At 43.3% G+C, this 21,680-nt stretch overlaps 1 protein-coding gene across 3 annotated transcripts in view; it reads left to right on the top strand.

Annotated features, from left to right (window-relative positions):
• Positions 1-21,359, top strand: part of FYN (FYN proto-oncogene, Src family tyrosine kinase) — a 36,084-nt gene extending 14,725 nt beyond the window's left edge. For all 3 annotated transcript variants that reach the window (XM_010190131.1, XM_010190132.1, XM_010190130.1), the window contains 5 exons: positions 2,283-2,462; positions 4,246-4,322; positions 4,433-4,586; positions 12,642-12,773; positions 20,957-21,359. In XM_010190131.1, the coding sequence (XP_010188433.1) occupies positions 2,283-2,462; positions 4,246-4,322; positions 4,433-4,586; positions 12,642-12,773; positions 20,957-21,165 (752 nt within the window). In that variant the 3' untranslated portion in view covers positions 21,166-21,359. The remainder of the gene's footprint in view (positions 1-2,282; positions 2,463-4,245; positions 4,323-4,432; positions 4,587-12,641; positions 12,774-20,956) is intronic.
• The last annotated feature ends 321 nt before the right edge of the window (positions 21,360-21,680 follow it).

The raw sequence follows: 21,680 nt of genomic DNA, 5'->3' as shown, positions 1-21,680 counted from the left end.
AAATTATTATTATAATTATGATATTATGTTTCTTAAAGTAATGTATAGTAAAAATATTTTAACAGTTGTGAAGCATTACTAAATTGGAATAATTAACAGGGTAAAAATTAATTTTAAAGTATTAAGTAGTAACTAACTACATATGGGAGGAATTCAGAGGGAGGTCTCTGTTTATTTTCTATTAGAGAGAAAATTACCAAACCACAACAAGAAAATTTAACAATTTAAACTGAAATCTGGGCTGAGAGGATAAGTTAACCCCTTTTTGCTTGATTTTATTTTTTTAAACCAGAGAAACTCATAAAAGTATTTAAAAATAGAACTGCTGAAAACACTTCATCGTAATAGAATGAGTCCTGGGATTTTTATTAAAGCAACGCAAACAGATATTACACAGTTAATCCTGTTCACACAGCAGGTAAAATCCTAGCTTATTAATGCCTGGGACAGAAACCCCTGTGCCCATGAAAGCAGGGTTTCATTCCTGGTTCATATAATCTGTGGTACCTCTGCAAAGAGGCTGTGACAGACAGCACTCTGCAGTCCAGAGCCTCAGTGGCTCCAGATAAATCACGCTTCCTTTCACCCATCAGAAAATATTTTGGCCACCCTCCTTGAAATTAGGAGGTGAAAACACATCCTTCCCAGCTTACACGGGAGTGCCACTAAAGCAAAGTCCTGCTTCAGTCCTGGTTTGTAGGACTGAATGAAACTCAAGCGCGGTGGAGTAGCAGTGGTAGTATCTCAAGACACTACTCCACCAGCGGTAGGGGTGACAGCACCGGGCACTGAGCTGGCAGAAGAAAATCAAGGTGCAGTGAAAAATGAACCTGCACTGCACACTTGTGGCTAATATGTGCCTCAAGCCCCGCCTCAGACAGCATCGTGTGTTGCTGCAGGGATTGCCCTGTAATTGAGGGGTGACAGAGGCAGTGGCTCCTCCACTGCTCCTCCCCTGTTCTTGGCTAGGTGAGGTGGCAGCTGGAACCTGACCACTTGCACAAAATCCAGCTTGTTTTATGCTCTGGCAGGTTGCAAAAGGTTATGATGATGTTATTTTGGCTTAAACAGTTCCCATGCAGCAGCTGAGCCCCAGTAACTGTTAATGAGGTTTTAACAAAGATGAACAGAGCTTGTTTTATATGTTACCTTTTTTGTTGACAATTTATAGAAACTACATCTGAGTCTGAGTCTTCATGTACTTTGTACTTCTGCTGTCCTCATCCTTAAGGGTATAGGAGTAATGTTTACCCAATGTGATTAATTCCTGAAGGCATTTAGTATTGTTCTGCCTTATCACACAGCAGCTCCCTGTCAATAGATCACAGGTCCTGTTCAAAGCCATTTCAGCCCTTGCTCTGGTGCAGGGTTCTGGCAAATCTGGGTAAGGGACAAGCACTAGGAAAATTATTTTTCTGTACATTTTAATTTTCCTTCCTTTCTTTTCCCCAGTCCCCATACCAAAAAAACCCAGTTAACATATGTTTTGTGTTTTTTTTCTTTCCAGTCCTCCTTCTCTCCTTTCCAAATAACCAAGTGAAGCCCCACATCTTGTGGCACCCCCTGAGTCAGCCTTCTCCAGCTCTTTTCAGGCTTTCAGGTGTTACAGAAGGCTTGGTAGATAAAGGCTGAAAAATGATGCAACTTGTCCATTTCAGTGCTTACCACAAGTTAAGAACAAAGTGAAGTGGACAGGAACCACCTCATTTTCAATCAGCAGCTGCTGGGCTTCTGGGGAAGAAGAGAGGAAGGAAAAAGACGCATTTCAGTTTGGAGACACACCCATGTTTCTAAAATGAAATCTATTCAGAATTTGTTTCTTGGCAATTTTTCTTAGAGTATTCTTAAACAAAATGTTAAAATGTCTTGCAAATGGAAAGTTCTGGGTTTAGCCAGTTTTGTTATCCAAATCTGTGACTTTAGCTGTGTTGCTGTCTGCAGCAATTACTTGCTAGCAAGGGAATACCTGAAGATGGGTTTCAGCAGTCCTGTTTCTTACTCAGAGAAGGTTTCTATGGGCATCAGTGGAAGCACTGTCTGAGTAGGACAACAGCAACTGTGCCCCAGTGCCAATGGGAGTATTATTTCTCAGTACAATAGAAAAAGACTAAAATATGAGGGAGGTGTGGGAGGAATATAATGATAAGCCAACATGGGAAGCCACACTTTAAAAAAAAATATTATATTAAGTGTCTTTGCTAGTTTATTCTTTGGTTACATTAGACATCGGGCAGAAAAAGGAGCAGATGATGTTCCATCTAACTAAGTATCTGTGCTTGTAGGTACATGGAATGGAAATACTAAAGTGGCTATCAAGACCCTGAAGCCTGGCACTATGTCTCCAGAATCCTTCTTAGAGGAAGCCCAAATCATGAAGAAGCTAAAACATGACAAACTGGTCCAACTTTATGCTGTGGTATCTGAAGAACCTATCTATATTGTCACGGAGTACATGAGCAAAGGTGAAGCCAGAGCTACTGCCCTTGATAACAATGTTTGGGTTATTTAGTTGATGCTCCTTGGGGATACGCAGGGAGATGCAGTGTGATGCATGAGGAAGGAAAGGGAACAGGAAGCTAAACTCACCTCTGGCTTCAAAAGAATTATGATTTCAACTCTGAACTGGGCCCAAAACCTGAAATCCACTACATGTACAGAGAAAAGTTGCACTAGGTGGGGAAGGGAGAAGTTGGTGCAGCCTAAGTGCTTCCAACTGCATCAGCGTCTAAACTTCCCTGACAAGTGGAGATTTGCATTTTCTAGGTTTGAATGAAATTGCATGCTGCTTCCCAAGATCTTAGCTTTTCCTGGCACCAGAGATTTCATGTGACATCTTATTTCAGTGTTTACTTGTTGGTCTAAGATTTCTGTTTCTTCTTTCAGCAGTCCTGAGTTCCACTGCATGTATCTCACTCCCAAATCACACCTTAATTTTCAGTCAACCCCATTAATCATTTTAATACATGATTGGCATATATGATTCTTTCCACCTTTTTCCCATTGCCTTTCCCCTTCTCCCTTCTCTTTCTCTTTAAGCTACTTAACCGGTAACGATATAGTAAAATGAGAAAAGGAAAACTTTTCACTCCGTCAGATCTCCAGCAGGGGTGCTGAGAGCAGAGCAAAAAATCTGCCTGTTTTGGAAGAGCAAATGAACCAAATAGGAAACATAAGTTCTCACAAGGAAGTTTCATTGTACATTGGAGGATGCACTCTGAAATTTTAAGTGCATTTTTTTCAGTCTATTTGGAGTTGATTTTTATTTTCCTGGCAGGTACCTGCCCACCTCCCTCCTCAGAGGCATCTAAGCCCTGACTAACTCACACTTTAATCATATTTCTCAGTGACAAGCATGTGCTTTCTCCCCTTTAAAAAAAAGACTTCTCAAAATCCTTCTGAAGTACGTGGTTTGTTTTGGCATGCTTTACTAGTTTTTACTGTAACATTTTACATCTTTGGATCTGAGCTTGAGGCTGACAATTTATCAAGGGAGAAACGCCTAATCATCTGTCTTTTCCCCTTATTTATTAAAGCAATTCACTGACCTTATTTAAAGGAGACTGACACACTTCTCTGTTTGAATACAAGATTGGGAAGGGAGCTATAGCTTCTTAGTCTTTTTTAAAAAGCTACTGGGAATCTCCTTGCTTTTTCTTGCACAGGGGAGCTACGTCCTTACTGCTTTTGCTAAAATTGCTTTCATTTGATCTCTGCTTTGTCTTCTCTAGTTTTGCATAGTGGGCTTCTAATATTAATGGTTCATGATACATTTAGTTATGTGTTACCTAGAGAAGGACTACTACTGATTTCTAATGAAAATTAGCCTTTGTTAATGCCAGCCCCTTTGGGCTTACCAGGCTCCAGGCTGACCTTTCTTTTGGAGCAGGTTGAGCTGGGTTCTGACTTTTTCCATAGCTTGTGTGCCTTGGACCTGAGCTGATGCTTTACAGCTTGCCGAGGCCTTTAGAGAGCAGCAGGTACATTGTTTCAAAGAGCACTGGAGAAGTTAAGGAAGATCAGCTTTCTCAGTAATGGTCAGGAAAATTAAAACCAATGTTGTTTCTTTTTCCCTGCAACTGTCTTTGGACTAGTGACATATTATTCTGCAAGCCAAAACTAAAGCATAGTGAAACAAGATTTCTAAGATATTGTCTTTATTAACAGCACATATTGCTGCACCTCCATCCTGATGAATAGCCATTGTTTCCCTAACATCCCTCTATTGTGTCAACTTTGCATTTGCAGGGAGTTTGCTAGATTTCTTAAAAGATGGAGAAGGAAGAGCTTTGAAGTTACCAAATTTGGTGGACATGGCAGCCCAGGTATGTTTTCAGAGTATTGGCCATTTAGGTGTATATGTTTATTACATATGTATATGTGTACGTCTGAGTTCATTTTAAACTGCACCAACTGTGTTTCGTGCTTCTTGCAGGTGGCTGCAGGAATGGCGTACATCGAGCGAATGAATTACATACACAGAGATCTGCGGTCTGCAAATATTCTGGTGGGGAATGGCCTAATATGCAAGATTGCTGACTTTGGATTGGCAAGACTGATAGAAGACAACGAATATACAGCCAGACAAGGTAGATACAGCAGCAGGCGTTGCACTGAGTGTCATTCCTGTGACAGGAGAAGAGTGGAACATGGCTATTAAAAGTGCTCTCTCATATGCTTTGGAGTTGCTTTCAGTAAATCCTGAACTCATATTGACTCCTAGCCCAAAACTTCACTGATGAATGCATGTCCTGAAAAGAATGTTTTATTTAGTTGTCATCCCTTTAAACATTGACCACAATGAAACAAAGATGATGAGTGGGACCACAGGTGTGTGAAGTGACAGTAAAGACAGGATCCTCATGGTGCCATAACAAAGAGGATACTTTACTTACCAGCCTTGAAAGCCTAAATGGGGTAATCCAGAAAAGCCTATGTAAGCTATTTCTTTTGTAGTGTTCCTTGTAGTATCATTGCTGTGCTATTCTTCTTTTCTTTATTTCAAACGGGTCAAATAATTGTGTATCTATGCAATGGAGCTGTCTCTTTGAGCACTATGTTTTGTTTTGGAACTTAAAAATTACTTTAATAGGAAAACTGTTTTCCAGTGCCACACAAAGTGCTGGGCACAGCCAACCACTGATACACTACAAAAATGTATCAACGAGTATAATAGCCTTTTTTAAAAAGCATGTGTGTGCTCAGACTGAGCCATGACACAGACTCTTTGTAGTTAGCCATTCTTTACAAGTCATGCTTAGTTGTCAGATGTTGGTCCAAGTTTGCAGGGCTACAGTTTTGTTCTCTTTCTGTTGGCAGTACATTGGTAGCGCTTGCTCAATCTGTGTCAGTAAATACCATTCCGTCCATTTCAGTGCCAAAGCCGAGGAGTGTACTATTAAACTCTGTTGTATGTCATCAGAAAGGACGGGTCAGCTAAGTACTTCAGAACCTGCATTTACCCCTTCCTGTTGTGAGTTTTTTCTTTTGACCAGGAGTCCCTGTTTCAGCATGGATTTTGGCATTAATTCTTAGGAGAGAGTAGGTTACTCTCTGTAACTCTCAAGTGTTGACAGAAGGAGCCAGAGAGTTTCCAGCACACCTTGTGTTGGCCTGGGAGCAACAGCTCTCACGCGGTTCACACCCCTCTCAACTGCTGTCAGCAGTACCTAGTTGCAGGGATGTGGACCACAGGCTGCGTCCACCCTAAAAGTTGCCTGCTTCACACTTGAAAGGCAAGGCCTGATTATTTTGAAGGGGATGGGGGAAACCTTGAAGAATCCATGGTAAGTACTAATACTGAGAGTTAACCACTGTTGGTTTCGGCCTGAGAGTGGGAGTTGCTCCTTACTAGAAAAAATAGCCTCGTGCCATTCTCTCCAGAGTAAGCAGAGTGTCTGCAGGCTCTGGTAGACAGAAAGCTGCCTGCTGGCCCTTCCCCTCTGTAAAACAAGAACCATTTTCCTTGAGCAAGGCACCCAGACCCAGTCTGCAAAATGGCTTTGAAACTGTCCTGTATTATCTCTGTTTCTGTCTGGTATACTGCCATGTCTTTTGTTCCCTTTGGAAATCACCCAACGTATAGTTTGACATGACTAATTATTTGTTTTAATAGACAAGTATGTGACCTACTTCTGGCCAGATTTCTTCAGGCTCCTGATCCCTAGGAAATCCTCTGATGACCTGTTTGCTTCCTGGTTTAAATCTCTCAGAATAGTTTTGCCCTCTTCTCATGTTAGAAAGCTGTGAAAACCTGCCTGACTGATGCTGAGGGGAAGCTTAGATATTTTAAGACAATAAAAATGATTGCATTTTGGGTGGGAAAACTTTGAGCTGAGGAAAGCTCAGTTACCACAAGGACTGTCAGGGAGAGGGAGCATAGTTGTGGGTATTTCCTGCCTGTCACCCACAGCAGAAATCACTTGTATTGTGGAAAAAGTGGCTGGGAAGGGAGAAGTAGTTTGGCTTTTAACCTGCATTGCTGATGATCAAGAGAGCTGAATTGTGTTTGCTTCATGTCATGGTGCCAGAATGGAGAAGTCACCCATTCTTCCCATACTTCAGGGCAATGGGCAATGCTTCCTTCCCCTAACCTCAGGGTCAGGCTTAAGCCCTTCAGAGCTACAGAATTCCTTAAAAGAGAGACACAAAGAGCTGCAATCACAGGCATCCTGTGGAAAGGTTTTCCTACTTTCGCTAATGTATTTTTGACCCTCTCTTAAGTGGTAGATTGTTCTAGGGAGGGGTGCATTTTTGACCAAGCAGCACGCTCTGAATTTACATTTCACTGCAATTAACTTGGCTTCTAAGCCAGCTGGGCAGCCAGGGTGAGCCTAGGACCTTTAATTTATTGAGGAAGAAACATGGTTTCTAATGTGCCACTGGAATTTTTCTTCCAGTGGGATTCAGACCTGGTTTGTTTAGTTAAACTGCAGTTTGAGCATTACTTGGTGGAGACCACAGTATCAGAAGGAAATGGTTGCCTCCGCTTGTTTCCCATGACCTATTACTTCAGCCTCCAAGGGGATCTATCTGGGGATTGCTCTGTTTATCTAGCTGACTACTGCTTCACTGGGAATTTTGACATGGGAGGAGAGCCTGGCCAGTGGAGGGGAGGGGGATGGGGAGCGGTCCAGACTGGCAGCTCCTGTGGGAGAAAGTGTTTTGCCTCATGAAATCTGAAGATTAAGGCCTTTGGTCATTCCTCAGCAGTCGTCTTTCTCTTGGCTTAAGAGTGTTAGTACAGAGCTCGTTGTCGGTGTGGGGCAGAGGTGGTTTTCTCCAGCCTTGCTTGATCTCCTGCTCCCTTCCCCCACTGTCACTGTTGTCTCTGATTAAATGTTTTGAAAGGAAACAGATGGGGATGCTTTGAGCCCCAGCGGGCTGGAGTGCAGGATTCCTGAACCTGTGCGGGTATTACTCAGCCTGGTGGTAATGTTTTACTGACCGGTTTATTTTCTTTTTGATTTGAACAAAGGAGGCCTGGCTGCTCCTGATTTATGAGAGTTAAATAAAAAGCGGTTCGTTGTCTGCACTGCCATTTCTCAGCAATTGTCAGGAAGGAAAGAGATGGTCACGCCACTAATGATTTAAAGTGTGTGACTAGCAGCTATACACTGCCATTAAATAATACAAAAAAAAAAAGTTCTTGGCTTGTAATGAGCATTTGGCTCCTCTTGCTTTTAGAGGAAGTGAATAATCAAAGGGGAAAAACATGCCTATTAAAGTGACGTCCATTTTAAAGACTACACTGGTGGACTGTATTGCAGCCTGCACCATCAGGGCTTGCTTCTTTTGGCTGCTGCTGTTACAACATCTTCCCCCACACACAGTGTCAGGCATTCAGTCTCGTTTCCTTCCACCAGTGACGAAGCTTATGTCAGCCCTGTAAGTCAGGCCTTAAAACCTCTGATATCCTACAGAACAGAGAGAAACTTCCCATCAACTCCAACACAGGATTTCCCATGCAGTTCTGCTATCCTTATGCTGATCTGGTTCACAGAGCTATGTGGAGTTTTGGCCAAGCACACGGCATTTTTGTGGAGAGTGCCGAGTGCTCCACAGAGTTGCTGGGGAAGAGTTGTTACTATTCTAAGCAGTAGCAGCTGATACAAATTTAAAATTGCCTTAACAAAAAAAGAGCAGAGTTCTTTTCCAGGCCTTGTTTCTACTGCCTACACTGGCAGCACTTGCAGCAATGCCACTCCAAGCACACATGAAACAATAAGGATCTTTCTGATGCATTCCAGACAATTCAGAGCTATTTTGGGAGCTCTAGTATGTGTTTGTAAACTCTCAGATCATTTTTGCCTCCTTAACACTTAGAAATATCTCCTCCTTCCCACCCTGCTTAAAAACGAGTGAAGTTTCTTATTTTGATTTCCTAGAAATGAATGGGGATGTTCATTCTTCCAGGCTCTCCTCATTCTTTTTGTGGAGACTTGGCTCCCATCTCACCAGCCACTCAGATCCCTTTTGTTCACGACTGACTGTACTGCAGGGCCGTAATGTCCAGGGCTTTGTTCTTGCTCTTTGCCTGCCGGTCCCCAGGCGAGCCGTGGAGCAGACAGGAGGAAGGACTCCTGTTTCTCAGCAGCCAGCGCCCGGGGTCCCGGAGGGGGATCACTGAAACGCTCCTACGGAGATGCCATCTGCTCTGCGAGAAGGAGCACAGCCAGGTCAAGAGGAAGGGTGAGGGGAAGGGAGGCGTGCAGGCAGAGGGTGAGAGGGGTACTTAGACCCACAGTTCCACTCCTTGTCCCTCATTTCCCAGGGAAGAGTCAGCCTGCAGAGCCTGCTTCTGATCACTGATGGTTTTCCAGGCTTGTAATTTCATGTTCGTTCTCACAGCACAAAAAAGGTAATTGCACAGTCCCTCCCACATGGCACTCATCATCGCCTACCAGGGCTGACTAGTTTCCTATTACATGCTTGCTTCAGCACTTCATTTTTACCTTTTGTGGCTTTCCCTTTCCAGCCTCAGGAGCAATTCACTGCTGCACTACGTTCTCTGGTCACTAACCCAAGAGTTTCCATGCTTTTGGGTCTTAGAGCTTGGGGTGCTGCGTTGGTTTTGGTATTAAGGTACGAGAGATAGCAGCTTTGTCTCATTTCCGGAAACAGGATCATTATCAAGCTGGCAGTGGCTCTGGGGCATGAATTTCAGAGGTTTCTGCTTCATCGAGATTTAGATTTGAAAAAGCAAAGCTCTGAGGGATTTTCACTCACCTCTGAAGAAACCATGCTGAGAGCTGTACGTCAAGGTCACTCAATTATCCCAGCCCCCTCCGCTTCTTCTCATTACACAACTTGCTTATAGCCGACGAGGAACTACAGCAGGGCCAGGGATTGATTTTTCCCAAAGAAATCCTTCTGGGAGATAACCTGTGTGAATGCCTGGGCCGACCTGGGCAGAGGCCCCAAAAACAGGGTTGAGCCTCACAGAATCCCTCAGAGATAGGAGGCAGGGCTGGCTGCCCTAACAGTAAATAGTACAAGCAGCTTTGACTTGCTGTGGTCGCAAGCAGTGCAGAAACCCAAAAAAGGCTTTCTCCAGACTGAAATGTTTTTTTAAAAAAAAACAAAACCCAGAGATAAAAGCTGCAGATTAGTGCCTCGCACTGGGGCAAAGACAGGCTATCCTGACCCAATGCAAACGGTACATGGTTGATTTGTACGTGTGAAGTTACTGATCTGCTGGTTTGTAATGAAGTGGGTTCCAGCAAAAAAAAAGAGACAACCTTCTCCCCGCTGATGTAAAATCTGCCTTCAAAGTAGGAGATAGGCTGCCTTGTCAGCTGGGGTAATTTGGCTTATCAGATTTATTAACATGCTTGTCAGTAATACACATTTTATCTGATGATCTGATGCTGTAATTTGTTTGCAGCACAAAGTCAGCTTGTTTAATAAGCTGCTGAGACCTCTGCAGAGGGAGGGGGAGGGATTTTTAATTGCTGTGTCGGGAAGAGAGTGAGTACAGAGACTGTGTCAGTCAGGAGCCATGCACAGCATCTGGCCTGTGCAAGTGCCTTGTATAGCTATAGCAATCGGGAGCCTTTGGAGCAGCGCTCAACATGTTTGGGGATTTTTGGGTTTTCACAGAAGTGCCCTGCCTGTGTCTGCAATGCCATAGGAGCTGCCACCTGTTTGGGCTCTTCTGGAAGCACACGTAGCTTGTGATGGTGTCCAGACAGCGCTGCACACCCTTGCTATTTTTTATCCTTGTTGACATAAACCGTATGTGTGATCTCTTTGTGTTACACACAGACTCTGTGTGTGATCCTAAGTGTGCAGATGGTCAGCCTGGTGCATCCTCACTGGTCTCTGCTCTGCCATACTGGGTTGTGGGCTTTCCTGGACCATCTCAACCATCCAGAAGACCATGAAGCAGGTCTCTGCTAGTGACCTCTCTGCAACCTCCCCTTCCCCTTCACAACATGTGATTTTTTTGTTAGTTGTTTTAGCCAGAAAATCATCCATAGCAGGGCCAGCATAGAAATGTAGTGAGTAGCTATCTTGTCATCAGAAAATCCACAGCACAGACATTTGTCTTCCTCCAGCGGTCCTCCTCATAGTCCAATGGGGTTTGTACAGCTCTAGCTCTCAGGAAAAGGGGTGTGCTGGAATTGTCCCCCTTTCTCACCTACTTACCTTGCTTCTCACCTTCCCATGGTCTGTGGACACTCCAAATACCTCCTGATGCCATACCAGCAGTAGATGAGGAAGGCAAAAATACCAGAGGAGATGGCCACAAACGAGTCTGAAGAGATTGCTTTCCTCCAAAGATGAGTTGTGAGTGGCTGTGACCTTTGGATCTGAGTATGAAGCACAAGGGAACCAGACCAGCTTTGACTCAGCTTCTCAGAAAAACACAGCTGATTTAAAAAAAAGAAGAATTTGAATAAAATGTGTGCAACAAGCGCACGAGCAAACTCTCGTGCTTGGCTGTCTCACACACCACCAGACAACATCCAGGCCTTCAGGCTGCTGGCCAACCTGGAGCTATTCGCTCAGCTGGCACGGTGTTTGTGTACTAACTCAGCTGCACGTATGAGAGAGCAGAGGGACATTAGTCCTCCGATTTGTGGCATGCCTGCATAAGCCCATCTAAAGCCATGACTGTAGGCCTAGGGAACCCAACCTCCAGATATACACAGCTTGCAGTTTTTCCAGGGGCTGGCAAGGGGTATATAGCCCCCAAATCTGCCTGTGACTGGGGAAGCTGGTTGCCAGCCCCACGTGGCTGCTGGTGCTGCTGGAGCAGGGACAGCTTCTGGCACAGGGGCTCAAGTGATGGCAGGCTGCTGCTGCAGAGATCCTAGACATCACAGCCAAGGTGAATTTTAAGAGAAGAGGAAGCAGATTTTGGAGTCTTGTAAACTAAGATTGGTCCCATGAAGAAGTCTTGTTTAATTTAGCAGGACTTAGTTGAGAAACTGCAGTTTTCCCTGGAAAAAATGTATTTGTTTCTGAGTAATAGTCTCTTTTAGTATCACTTACATGTAGGGCAAGAAAAAGTTTAGCACACCTGATATTTTACTGAGTAAGGAGATGAGAATTACCACATTTACTTTGAACTCTGAATGAAGTCAGATTGTGGCATATAGCAGAAGATATGGGGCATCAAGCACTGGATGTGATGGCAGAACAGTGCCAGCAGGGAACTGTAAACAGCAACTTCACTCCCTGAGAGGCATTGACCACGTTGTCACGCTTTCCTCACTCCTCCTTCCAAATTTGAGAGTGTTTGTCACTAGGGATCAGCAATAAGCAACGCAACTCTTTTGCCTGTATGCTAATACAAGGCACCAGGGAAATGTCTGCGTATGTTTTCTTACGTACTACGAGTTTATTACCACAAGACTTTAAAGTCATACTGAAAATATTTTCCCTAAGAAAACAGTAAATGATTGGAAAAGCAAATAAATCAGTGTTTAAAGGCTTGTTATCTTACCATCCTTACCACAACTGGCTCCTGCAAGCTCTGATGATGGATGAGCACATTAGAACTGCACGTATTTAAGGCACTACAGGCTTGTCAGTGCCAGGAGCTTAGAGTACTCTGTCAGGTTATAAATCACAGGCCGAAGTTGTGCCTTGACATCATTGCACTCCAAGCAACTCAAATGGCAGTGTTGTTTTCAAGTCCTTTCATGTCTCTAATGAAATATCAGGTTTGTTTTTAATTTACGTTTTTACCATGTTTGTTTGTTTTGCATTTTGCTCAGCTTGAGCAGGGAAACGGGGGGATACATTTCTAATAAATCTCACTTCTGTTCATACATGCTAACTGTGTTTGACTTGCAAGTATCACAGGGAAAGAATTTAAAACAAGAAATAATTTCTATTATATTTGGCTTATTGGTTTTTAAAACATTTTTTTTCTTTTGTAACTCTTCAAACCTAAAATGGCTTAGCCTTCTCATGGGATGTGGGACAAGCCCACCCCTTCCCTGCTGAGTCTTTCCTTCTGCCCTACATGTGCCACTCGTCTGTCCTCTCTGACCCTTCTCCGTGGAGGTGTTTGTTAACACTCACCTGCAGCTCCATCCTACTGGACATGTTGCAAGACACGACAGTCACCCTCAAACAGGTACTTTGGTTCTGTCTCTATTCTGATTAAGAGTCATTTATGCTTTCATTAGGTGCAAAGTTTCCCATTAAATGGACGGCACCAGAAGCAGCGTTGTACGGAAGGTTCACAATAAAGTCGGATGTGTGGTCTTTTGGCATCCTACTGACAGAGCTGGTAACAAAAGGGAGAGTGCCATACCCAGGTAAGAAAACGGTCTGAGCCCTGCTTCACCTGGGGAGAGGAGTGGGAACAAGCTGTATGCTTAACTTGGGATGTATATTCATTTTCACTGAGCTCCAAGGAGGATACCGTGCATAAGTTCTGAATGTGCCCAAAAATAGCCCTGACTGAAAGCCACCGTGTGATGGTCTTGATAAAGGTGACGAGAGGACAGAAAATCCAACATATTCTGTTCTATTTTTTTAATTAATATACTTCCTAACCAAATAATGAAAGCAAATAGCTCTCCATAATATTGCACTCACTTTAAGATACCAACAGTTAAACTCTCAGAGTGGCATTACTCCATTTATTCTGTCAGTCTGGTTCTCTACAAGGTTTGATGACTATCTGAAAGTCTGGTATTACCGAATCTCTTTTTTACAAACCCTTAAATTTTAAACCTTGCTTTTAAGGTGAATGAAAAGGAAAGGAAATTATCCTGTAATGTGCAGGCCAGAGCTCGTTGCAGGGTCACAGCAGGGCCAGATTCTCTGCATGGGGGAACCGGAGGCCCCTTGGCTCTTTGTTGAAACCCTGCCAAGTATCCAATGGATTAAGATTTGTAGGAGGGATGATTGCATCTGCCTATGCAGAAAGAGCTTTTCATTCTGTTGCCTCTTGAAGATCATAGGCCTTCAGGTGAAGAGGAAAGGGGTGAGGCAAAAGCAGTGCATTACATGGAAAAGAATTTAATCCCTTCATTTTCTTATCAGCACAGATACTAGCAACAGGGCATCTAGCTTCATCTTTGTTCTTTTATTTTTATTTTTTTAATGTTTCTAAATACTCACCAGTATGGCTGTATGCACTGCAGCTGATTTAATAGAAAGCACCCAAAAGCAGTTTCAATTTTTCAATCTGTGCTGTGATCAAGCAGTCAGATCCATACATCAAGTTGTGCAGGAGAAGCACCAAGGTGTAATTCAGTTTATCCTGTGGTTCCTCTCACCACTTCAGAAGACTGAGCTCAGCAAAACCAAACTCTCAGAGTTTTACCAGGAATTTCAACTTTACTAGTGCCTAGCAGCCAGTAGCTGATTTTTGGAAAGAGGATATGGGGACTGGAAAGCTTCTCATGATCAGCAGTGAATTTTGGCATGAGTAACAGGGAGCAGCTTAGTAAGCTGTGACAGTGACAACAGCGTGAGGTAGCAGAAAGCAAGATGATGTGTTTCTGTGAGATGGATGAGTCCCTCTGCCCAGCACTTCCCCATACAGTTAAAGAACAGTGGGTGTTGTCACTGCACAGCGTGGCTGTGTCAGTCCCCAGCACAAAGGTCTTCTTGCCATGAGAATTACTGGCAGCTGTGTGGGAAAGCTGTGATTTCCGCTGCTTTATTGAGGGTTAAATGCAGATGTGTGTGCAAAGGTCAAAGACAGAAGGAAGATGTGTAAGACACAGCTGATATGGTGTTATTTACAGAAAATGGGCTATGCTTCTGGCTGGGCTGCAGGAAGAGGAAATTCCACTTCCAGCAGAGTGGGTGTACCGAGGATCCTACCACTGAGGCAGAGTTAAGGTGAATTTGTTTCCCTGAGCTCTGCATTGGTGGGGCAGAGATGCTTAGTGACCATCCTTCTCTCTTATCACATGCACAGGAGCACAGACACACTCACACAGAGGAAAAATACTGTTAAGTCAAAAGTGACAATTTAAGCCCTGTGTTAACTCATAGGTTTGTAACTGGACACAGTGTTAGCCATAGCAGCAGAGGATGTCTGCACTTCCCACATGTTCCTGTCTCTCTCTGAAGGAAAAAGAGGCCACTGAGTGTGCATTTAAGTGCTTGCAATATATAACTTCTTGTGGGATCTGTGACAGAAGTCCCAGGCATGGTCTATGTCCTGAAAATGTGGACAGTTTTATTACATGGCAGTTTGAGCACATCAAAGACAACCAGTGGCATCTCTCCTCTTTCAGCACCATCCTCCCCCTTCATCCTTCACTGCATAAAGCCCTCACATCCTGAAAGTCCTTCCTGCTCACTCTCCCTTATCCATGCTAGGAAGACATCAAGTAGCTGGAAACAACTTTTTGTGTGTTATATATCACAGAGTGAGCAATTTTCTGGAAGGTCATGTATGTGGTTATGCACTGCTCGAGCTCTTTGCCAGGGTCCTTCCTCCTCACTGGGACTCTCACCCTGCTTAGTCAGGAGGCCTTAATCATTCTCATGGTTACCATCACTCCCCTCTCTGTCAGTTTTACCTAAGGGCAATCTCTATTTTAAATTTGTATTTCCAACCCCTTAGAGGTTTCAATATGGTCTCATTCCCCAGATCCTAACTGGGAAGGCTTTATAGGCTGAGGCAAATGTGGAGGGGAACTAGGGCCCTCTCAGAAGCCTGCCTTTGCATGTGGGATAGAAAGAAGGTTCAGACTTCCCAAAGGTGACAAAGACCTTCTGAGCCCCTCAGAAAGGACTCTATTTTCCCCAGACATAGAAAGGATTGTCTACATCCTGCTTTATGCTGGGGAGAGGAAGGATATCCTGGAAGGATAGAGCTTCATGAATTCAGGCCCCTTTCTAGAGCAGGGAGTAGGGTTCATATGTACCCACGGGGCTTTTCCTGCCATCACCATATGGCTGGCACGAGGAGGAGATGGGAGTTCAACCACCCTGAGAGGCAGATCTTGGCCCTCCTCACCCAAGTCATAGTAAATGACCTATAGGTAAGAGAACGCAGTTCGTAGGCACTGCTGACCACTTTAGCACCCAATGCATGTGGGTTTGCAACCTCTGGAAATGGTCAGCCTTGAAACAAAGATGATCATGGAGCTGATACTCACTGTAATACACAGTTTCTGAAGTAATTGTGGGCATGTTGTCTCAGTGTTCCTGCTTACAGCTTGTAGCAGGCCAGGGGAAGCGGGGAGAGGCCCTCAGGCAAAGGGACTGCTCTCTTGTTTGAGAAGACCTTAGTGCCTGGAGAGGTTAGTTATAGCACACACCCCAGTCCTGTGGTGGTAACCATGCCCACAGGGCACTTTACCTCAGGCCTTGGAGAACCAGACATTATTTTAAGCTTGTGTAGAAGGAGGGAGAAGCACAACAAGGAGGATGGAAAGAGAAGGCAGGCAGCATATATGAGGGGAACAGACTGTGTAAGGAACAGGACTTGGTATTCATTGTTCCCCAGATTTCAACCCCATTCCTCTTCTGATGCCCCATTTTGAGAGGGAGGCTGGAGTGGTGGCAGGACAGGGGAGCAGTAAGGATTTCGCTGGCAGAGTTGAAGATCAGACTAAAGTTCATAATCAAGCCTTGCCCCAAACCCCTAAGCAAGACTGACTTTTTGGCAGATGTCCTCATCTTCATCTTTCAACCAAGCCTGTTTCTCTGTCAATGGATGTAATGGGCCACGATGATAATTAACTTATTAGTGCTTCTCCTAGCCTTCCCATTCTTTTCATCAGGCAGCAGATTGAAACAAGCAACTTTCACAGTCTTTCTGGGCATTGAGGTTCTATTTCCACTGTCACACTGGGGAAATAAAAACTAGATATGGGCAGCAGAGGAGCCAAAAAAACTTTTAAAACCTGTTACTACTTTTGCACAGAAATAACTAGGTTCATACTGTACTCAGTAAAGAAGAGCATTATTCTTCAAAGGTTATCTTCCTTCAAGATCAGCTTTCCTGTTCCCTTCAGTACACTATCATGCCTGTGTATGGAATAATGTCCCTGCCTGTGTCCCATATCCCATCCCTGTGCCCTCACCTCTGGTATTTCTTTGGGGCTGTCCATGGAAGTTAGAAATTTTGCTTCTAGATCAAACAGAACAACACCCCAAAATCAGTCTGCCTCCATTGTACCTCCCTCTGCTGAGAGAATACTCTGAGTGCCAACATGATCCAGCTCCTCTGGAGGACTTCACAGTTTTACCTTCTCAGCTGTACTAGAGAAGGGCCATCATGTCCATGTCTGAGGAACCTTTAAATATGCACAGCTGTGGGTTCTTGGAGAATCTGAAATACAGCATTTCTGGGGATGGGCAGCAGTTGAGCTCTTGTTTGAAGAGTCCTTGAGCATTTGTGTCTGTATTAGTTTGATCATTGGTCTGAAAGTGTGCAGCGGGTCTTGAAGAAGCATAATTCTTGGTCCAACAGAAGAAAGCAAGAATAAAGTGGCTTAAAACCACCACTGTCCTCACTGGACTTCCTGTTGCCCAAATTAATCTGTATAGCTTATTAGTCTTGGATGTGGGGATGCTACCTAGTTACAGTAATGCTTTCGATCTTCTGGAAGAGCAGCATTGCCCAGATCTGTGCTATTTGCACATCTGCTGTGCTCCATCTACTCAGGCTCCTCAGAACACTCCAAAGCACTTTCCAGTGTTTTCTTCAGCCAAAACTGGAAACCTTACATCCTCTTTTCTGTCACAGTAACTCTTACTACTGCAGCTTTTCCAGGAAAAGTCCAGCCGCATTGCGTTTCTGTCCCCAGTCCATATGGGCAGTAGATTTTTACCGTATTGAGCATTAAAGTGGCCATATCCTGTGCATCCTAAGACTATTGAAGGTTTCACAAATAAAGCTGGATGGTGAGAGGTTATTTCAGTTTTGCTCTTCTCAGGGAATAAAAAGCGAATGGAGAAGCCATCTTTTGGAAATTGAATGTTTCCTTCTTGGTCCAAATGGTAGTTCTAGAAAAATCATGAGCGCAAACTGATTTTCAAGCAGGTGAAATAGCTGTAGTCTACAGATAACTCTTGCTGAGTAGTTTATTCCACAGATTTAAAGATTTTAGGACAAACATTTAAGGGGTCTAGAAGTGTACTGAAAGCAAAATTTCATTTATTATTTACTAAAAGAGTTGAAACTCTTGGGTATTCATTAGGAGAGAGGAATTGTACAGAATGCTCAAGTATTCTCTTTGTGATGTTAGAAGTGCAGATACAACAGACTCCTGGTATCAAAAGAGAAACACTAAAACTTGTAGGATAAGATAAGTGAATCTAGATAATAGGTTTTTAAACATAAGTAGACCTTTTAAGAAGTAAAAAGTATACCTGCAACACTGCTATTTTTATAAGTCTGACTAATAAGCAAATTGATTTTGAAAAAAAATATTTTATTTGAAACTGCCTTTTAAAATTGACAGCACACATCAAAACTGACAGATTTCTTTGGCAAATCCAAGGTGTTGCAGCCCTTACTGGATGTATGAATTCCAGTAAGGAACATGAGGATTATTTGGTTTAGTTTCATATCTGGGTTTTACTGGGAGAGAGGGGAAAGAAGAAAGGAAAAGAAGGGCATTTTCCTGATGAGAAAACCTGGCTTAACTGACTTTCCAGGGACAAAAAATGGCTATGTTTTCAGACAGCAATGTTTCTTTTATATTCTTTTTTCTATCTGTTGGGTTTTGTTTTAAAGAGAAGTGAAGATCTGTTTATGTTTTTCCTTCCCCCTCTCTCTCCTCAGGGTTTCTCTTCCAGCATACAGTTCATTATCAAGTTTCAGAGTGTGCTTTGCGGCACTGAGTAATGCACTGGATAAAAATACCAAACATTTGATATCTTGGAATAACAAATCAGTTGGGAAGGAGCTTTTCTGCTGCTGTTGCTTCCACTTATGTTGTACTTAAAGAAGTACTGCCAAAATAAAAGCAAAGAGTGTCATTTGTTTGTGGTTTAGGTATATACAGTAGATGAGTTACTGGTAACACTTTTTTTGTAGCCTTTAATATGTAATGGAAGCAAAGCACAGCAGAAGTTCTTACCCCAAAACATGAAGTAATTCAGCTGACTCAAAGACAAGGATATGAAAAAGGGTGCAGATTTTTGTTCAAAACATACATTAAAAGAGCTAATACTGAGAACACAGCATGAGCAAAATGCACATTTTTTTTCTTGTAGCATCTTGAAAACAGCAAGGCCAAAAGGCTTGGTTTGCTGCTGCCGCCTTTGGGTTGGTGATGACTAACAGACTACTAGCATTGTTTTGTAATTTAATAAAATAGTAGAATATGTTTGAAAATGTTCTTGTTGGATAATGAGGAACACCCCAACATTTGTTCAATGTGTGCAAGCTTTTCTGGTTTGTTGTGAGTCTGTAAGACCTAATAACATCAATTTGGAGCCAGTAATACAGGAGAACTTGAGCACTATGCAGAGTCTGCGGAGGAATGTTATTACTCTATTCTGATCATTCTGTAAAGCCTTAACCACAGACCATTTTAGGTGCCAAACAAAGTGCTTGCTCCTACCTGTAAACATCTAGCACCAACAATACTGTGCGTGGATACAGGTGATAAACCAAACACAAGAAACCAGTGCTAAAGTGTTGGTCTGCAGGTTAGGAAATACATAAATCAGTAATCTAACCTTTCTTTTTGCAATTATCACTGTTAAAGGGAACGGTAAGGAGAAGTTTGTAGGAGGATGAGGCAGTTGTCTAAGGAGGTTCCTCCATGCACAACAGGCAGTCTGAGAAACAGTGCACAAGTGCTTGTTTAAAGATCGAAGGTACTGCAGTAGCTTAACCAGAACTGTGGATTGACCAGGACATTGCCAAATGAGAGCCTAAGTGCTAACAGAGCAGCCTGTGAGAGGCTTCAAAAATGAAATCAAGCAGCTTGCACCAAGGAGCAAGTGGCAAGGGGTAGTTCCAGCAACAGGCTGGGAAAATGATCCTTTCGGAGACACTGCAAATCAGCAGGAGGAAAATACCCTGTCAAGATAAGAGGAAAAAGTGGTTTTTTATACCACCATGAGATGAGAATGTAGATGTGGATGGTCAGGAAAGGCTGTATTTTGCAGATGCTTATTTTAAAGCATCTTTACAAAAATAACACAGCCAGGACATGAAGACAATGAAGAGAGTAAAGACCAAATCCAAGAATACAGCCAAGTAAAGAGCCAAAATGCCATAGTGTAGAGTAGACAAATGAATCTGTATTGAAGAAGGTGTGTGAACTATTTCTCACAAATAAGTTTACCAAAAATATGGAGTAGAGAGAAGAGATGATCCCTTTGGTCCTGAAGGTGGTAAAAGAAAGTTCATCAAGAGGACACCCTGGAAGAACAGAGCAGACAAGACCCAGGGAAGTATGGTGCCATGGAAACCAGGGGGAGGAGAAGCTAATGGAAAGAGCAACAACAAGGTGCTGGTTTCTAGATCCAGTCATGGAGGAACTTAAGTGTCCCTCCTAGCTCTCCTGCAGAGCTGCTTGGCAGGACCCACTAAGTCTGTGGAGTAAAGCCTGCAGATATTTCAACAAGGACTGGGCAGGGCTTGCCAACTGGCAAGCCGCAAAGCTTGCAGTCAATGTGCATGCTTTCTCTGAAATACTTCTGCATGCCTGCGGTGTTAGTCTTACTCTTGGTACTGTTAAAAAGACAAAAGAATTACTGGAAGAGCTGTTTAAACTAAGGTTGGGGTTGACTGCAATTAAGGTACAGTAAAAAACTCCCTTCAGCAGAGGAATCAAGAGTTGCATAGCAAAGGGCCTGGCTGCCTGTTAGAGACAAGCATGATGGTAATATAACTTTTAACTTTTGTGAGAGAGAACTGTGGTTCTGCAGTGGAGCTGTTTTGCTTGGCAGTTGGCTTGTTTTCTGAGCAACTTTGTTCTCTTCTGCGTTGGGGTGGGACAGGTAAATGTGTTAGAAACAATACTAAGGATGGAGGGAGTGCAAATCATCAGCAGGAGCAAACTTCTGAACCAGTGCTGAAGGTAATGCTGCTGGGCATCCCTGGTAGCCCCAAGTGGCAGAGTTTGTCTGCAGCATGACCTCACAGAGCACTTCGAGAAAGGCCCACACTCAGTGTGAGGGTTTCAAATATTCCTCTGAATTTCTATAATTTTGCACAGTATTTGTTATTTTCTTTAACCACCTGACACAATAGATTTCACAGCTACTGTTGCTGCAGAGGGAATGTGCCAAATCCTGCCCATTGTGAGTAAGCCAAGAGAGTAACCATGGGAGCAGCATTTTACTCATCACTGGATCTTAAAGCCCTCTGTTGAGAAAGAAAATAATCCAGGTTACCCTGCAATAGATGAAGAGCTGAAACAGGACATTGCAGTGGTTTTGTTTCACTTGTCTGAACCAAAGAAATTAGTATGACTGAGAAAATTATAGGTATTGTAGATATAGCTATACTCCGGTCAATTTTCCTGTAATTTAACCCTGTGGATTTGTCTGCCCATTACAGGCATGAATAATCGCGAAGTCTTGGAGCAAGTAGAGCGTGGTTATCGGATGCCGTGTCCTCAGGACTGTCCCATCTCCTTGCACGAGCTCATGATCCACTGCTGGAAAAAAGACCCAGAGGAGCGCCCAACTTTCGAGTATTTGCAGGGTTTCCTTGAAGACTACTTCACTGCAACAGAACCCCAGTACCAGCCCGGTGACAACCTGTAAATCCTTGGTCTCCAGACACTGTCATGAATTGCCAGGTGTTTCTCAGCCCTGCCTAATCTGCCCTTCAGCTTCCAACTCTGTGATCAGCTTCTCCAGATCATCTTCCAGCACCGCCATGCACAGGAGGGGCCGAAGCTGGGAACTTCTGTAGCCCTTGCCTGCAACCACTTGTCCTAATAATCTGAATGTCCTGGATGAAAAGGAAAAACAGAAAAAGGAAAAACAAACAAACAAAAAAAACACTTGTTTTTTTCTTAATCAAAGACTCCAAAACTGCATTGTATTGATGTTATGTAAACTGCAAAACCTCTGTTCATTGTAAATAGTAACTCAGTGCCAATAACTGATCCTAGTGCTTTCCTTTTTTTAAAACGCAAAACCTATGTGATTTTAACTAGTCTTCTCCTGATTCAACTAAAAGTATTATTTTCCAGAAGTGGCCTCTTTGTCTAAAACATTTTTTTTCATGTTTTAACAAATAAATAAAAAAATCAGGACAGGTGTTTGGTTTTTTG

Source organism: Mesitornis unicolor, unplaced genomic scaffold, assembly GCF_000695765.1.
Source record: "Mesitornis unicolor isolate BGI_N332 unplaced genomic scaffold, ASM69576v1 scaffold22348, whole genome shotgun sequence".
In the NCBI taxonomy this organism is placed as follows: domain Eukaryota; kingdom Metazoa; phylum Chordata; class Aves; order Mesitornithiformes; family Mesitornithidae; genus Mesitornis; species Mesitornis unicolor.
The sequence above is the reverse complement of the archived record's forward strand: the minus strand, read 5'-3'. Positions and strand labels throughout refer to the sequence as shown.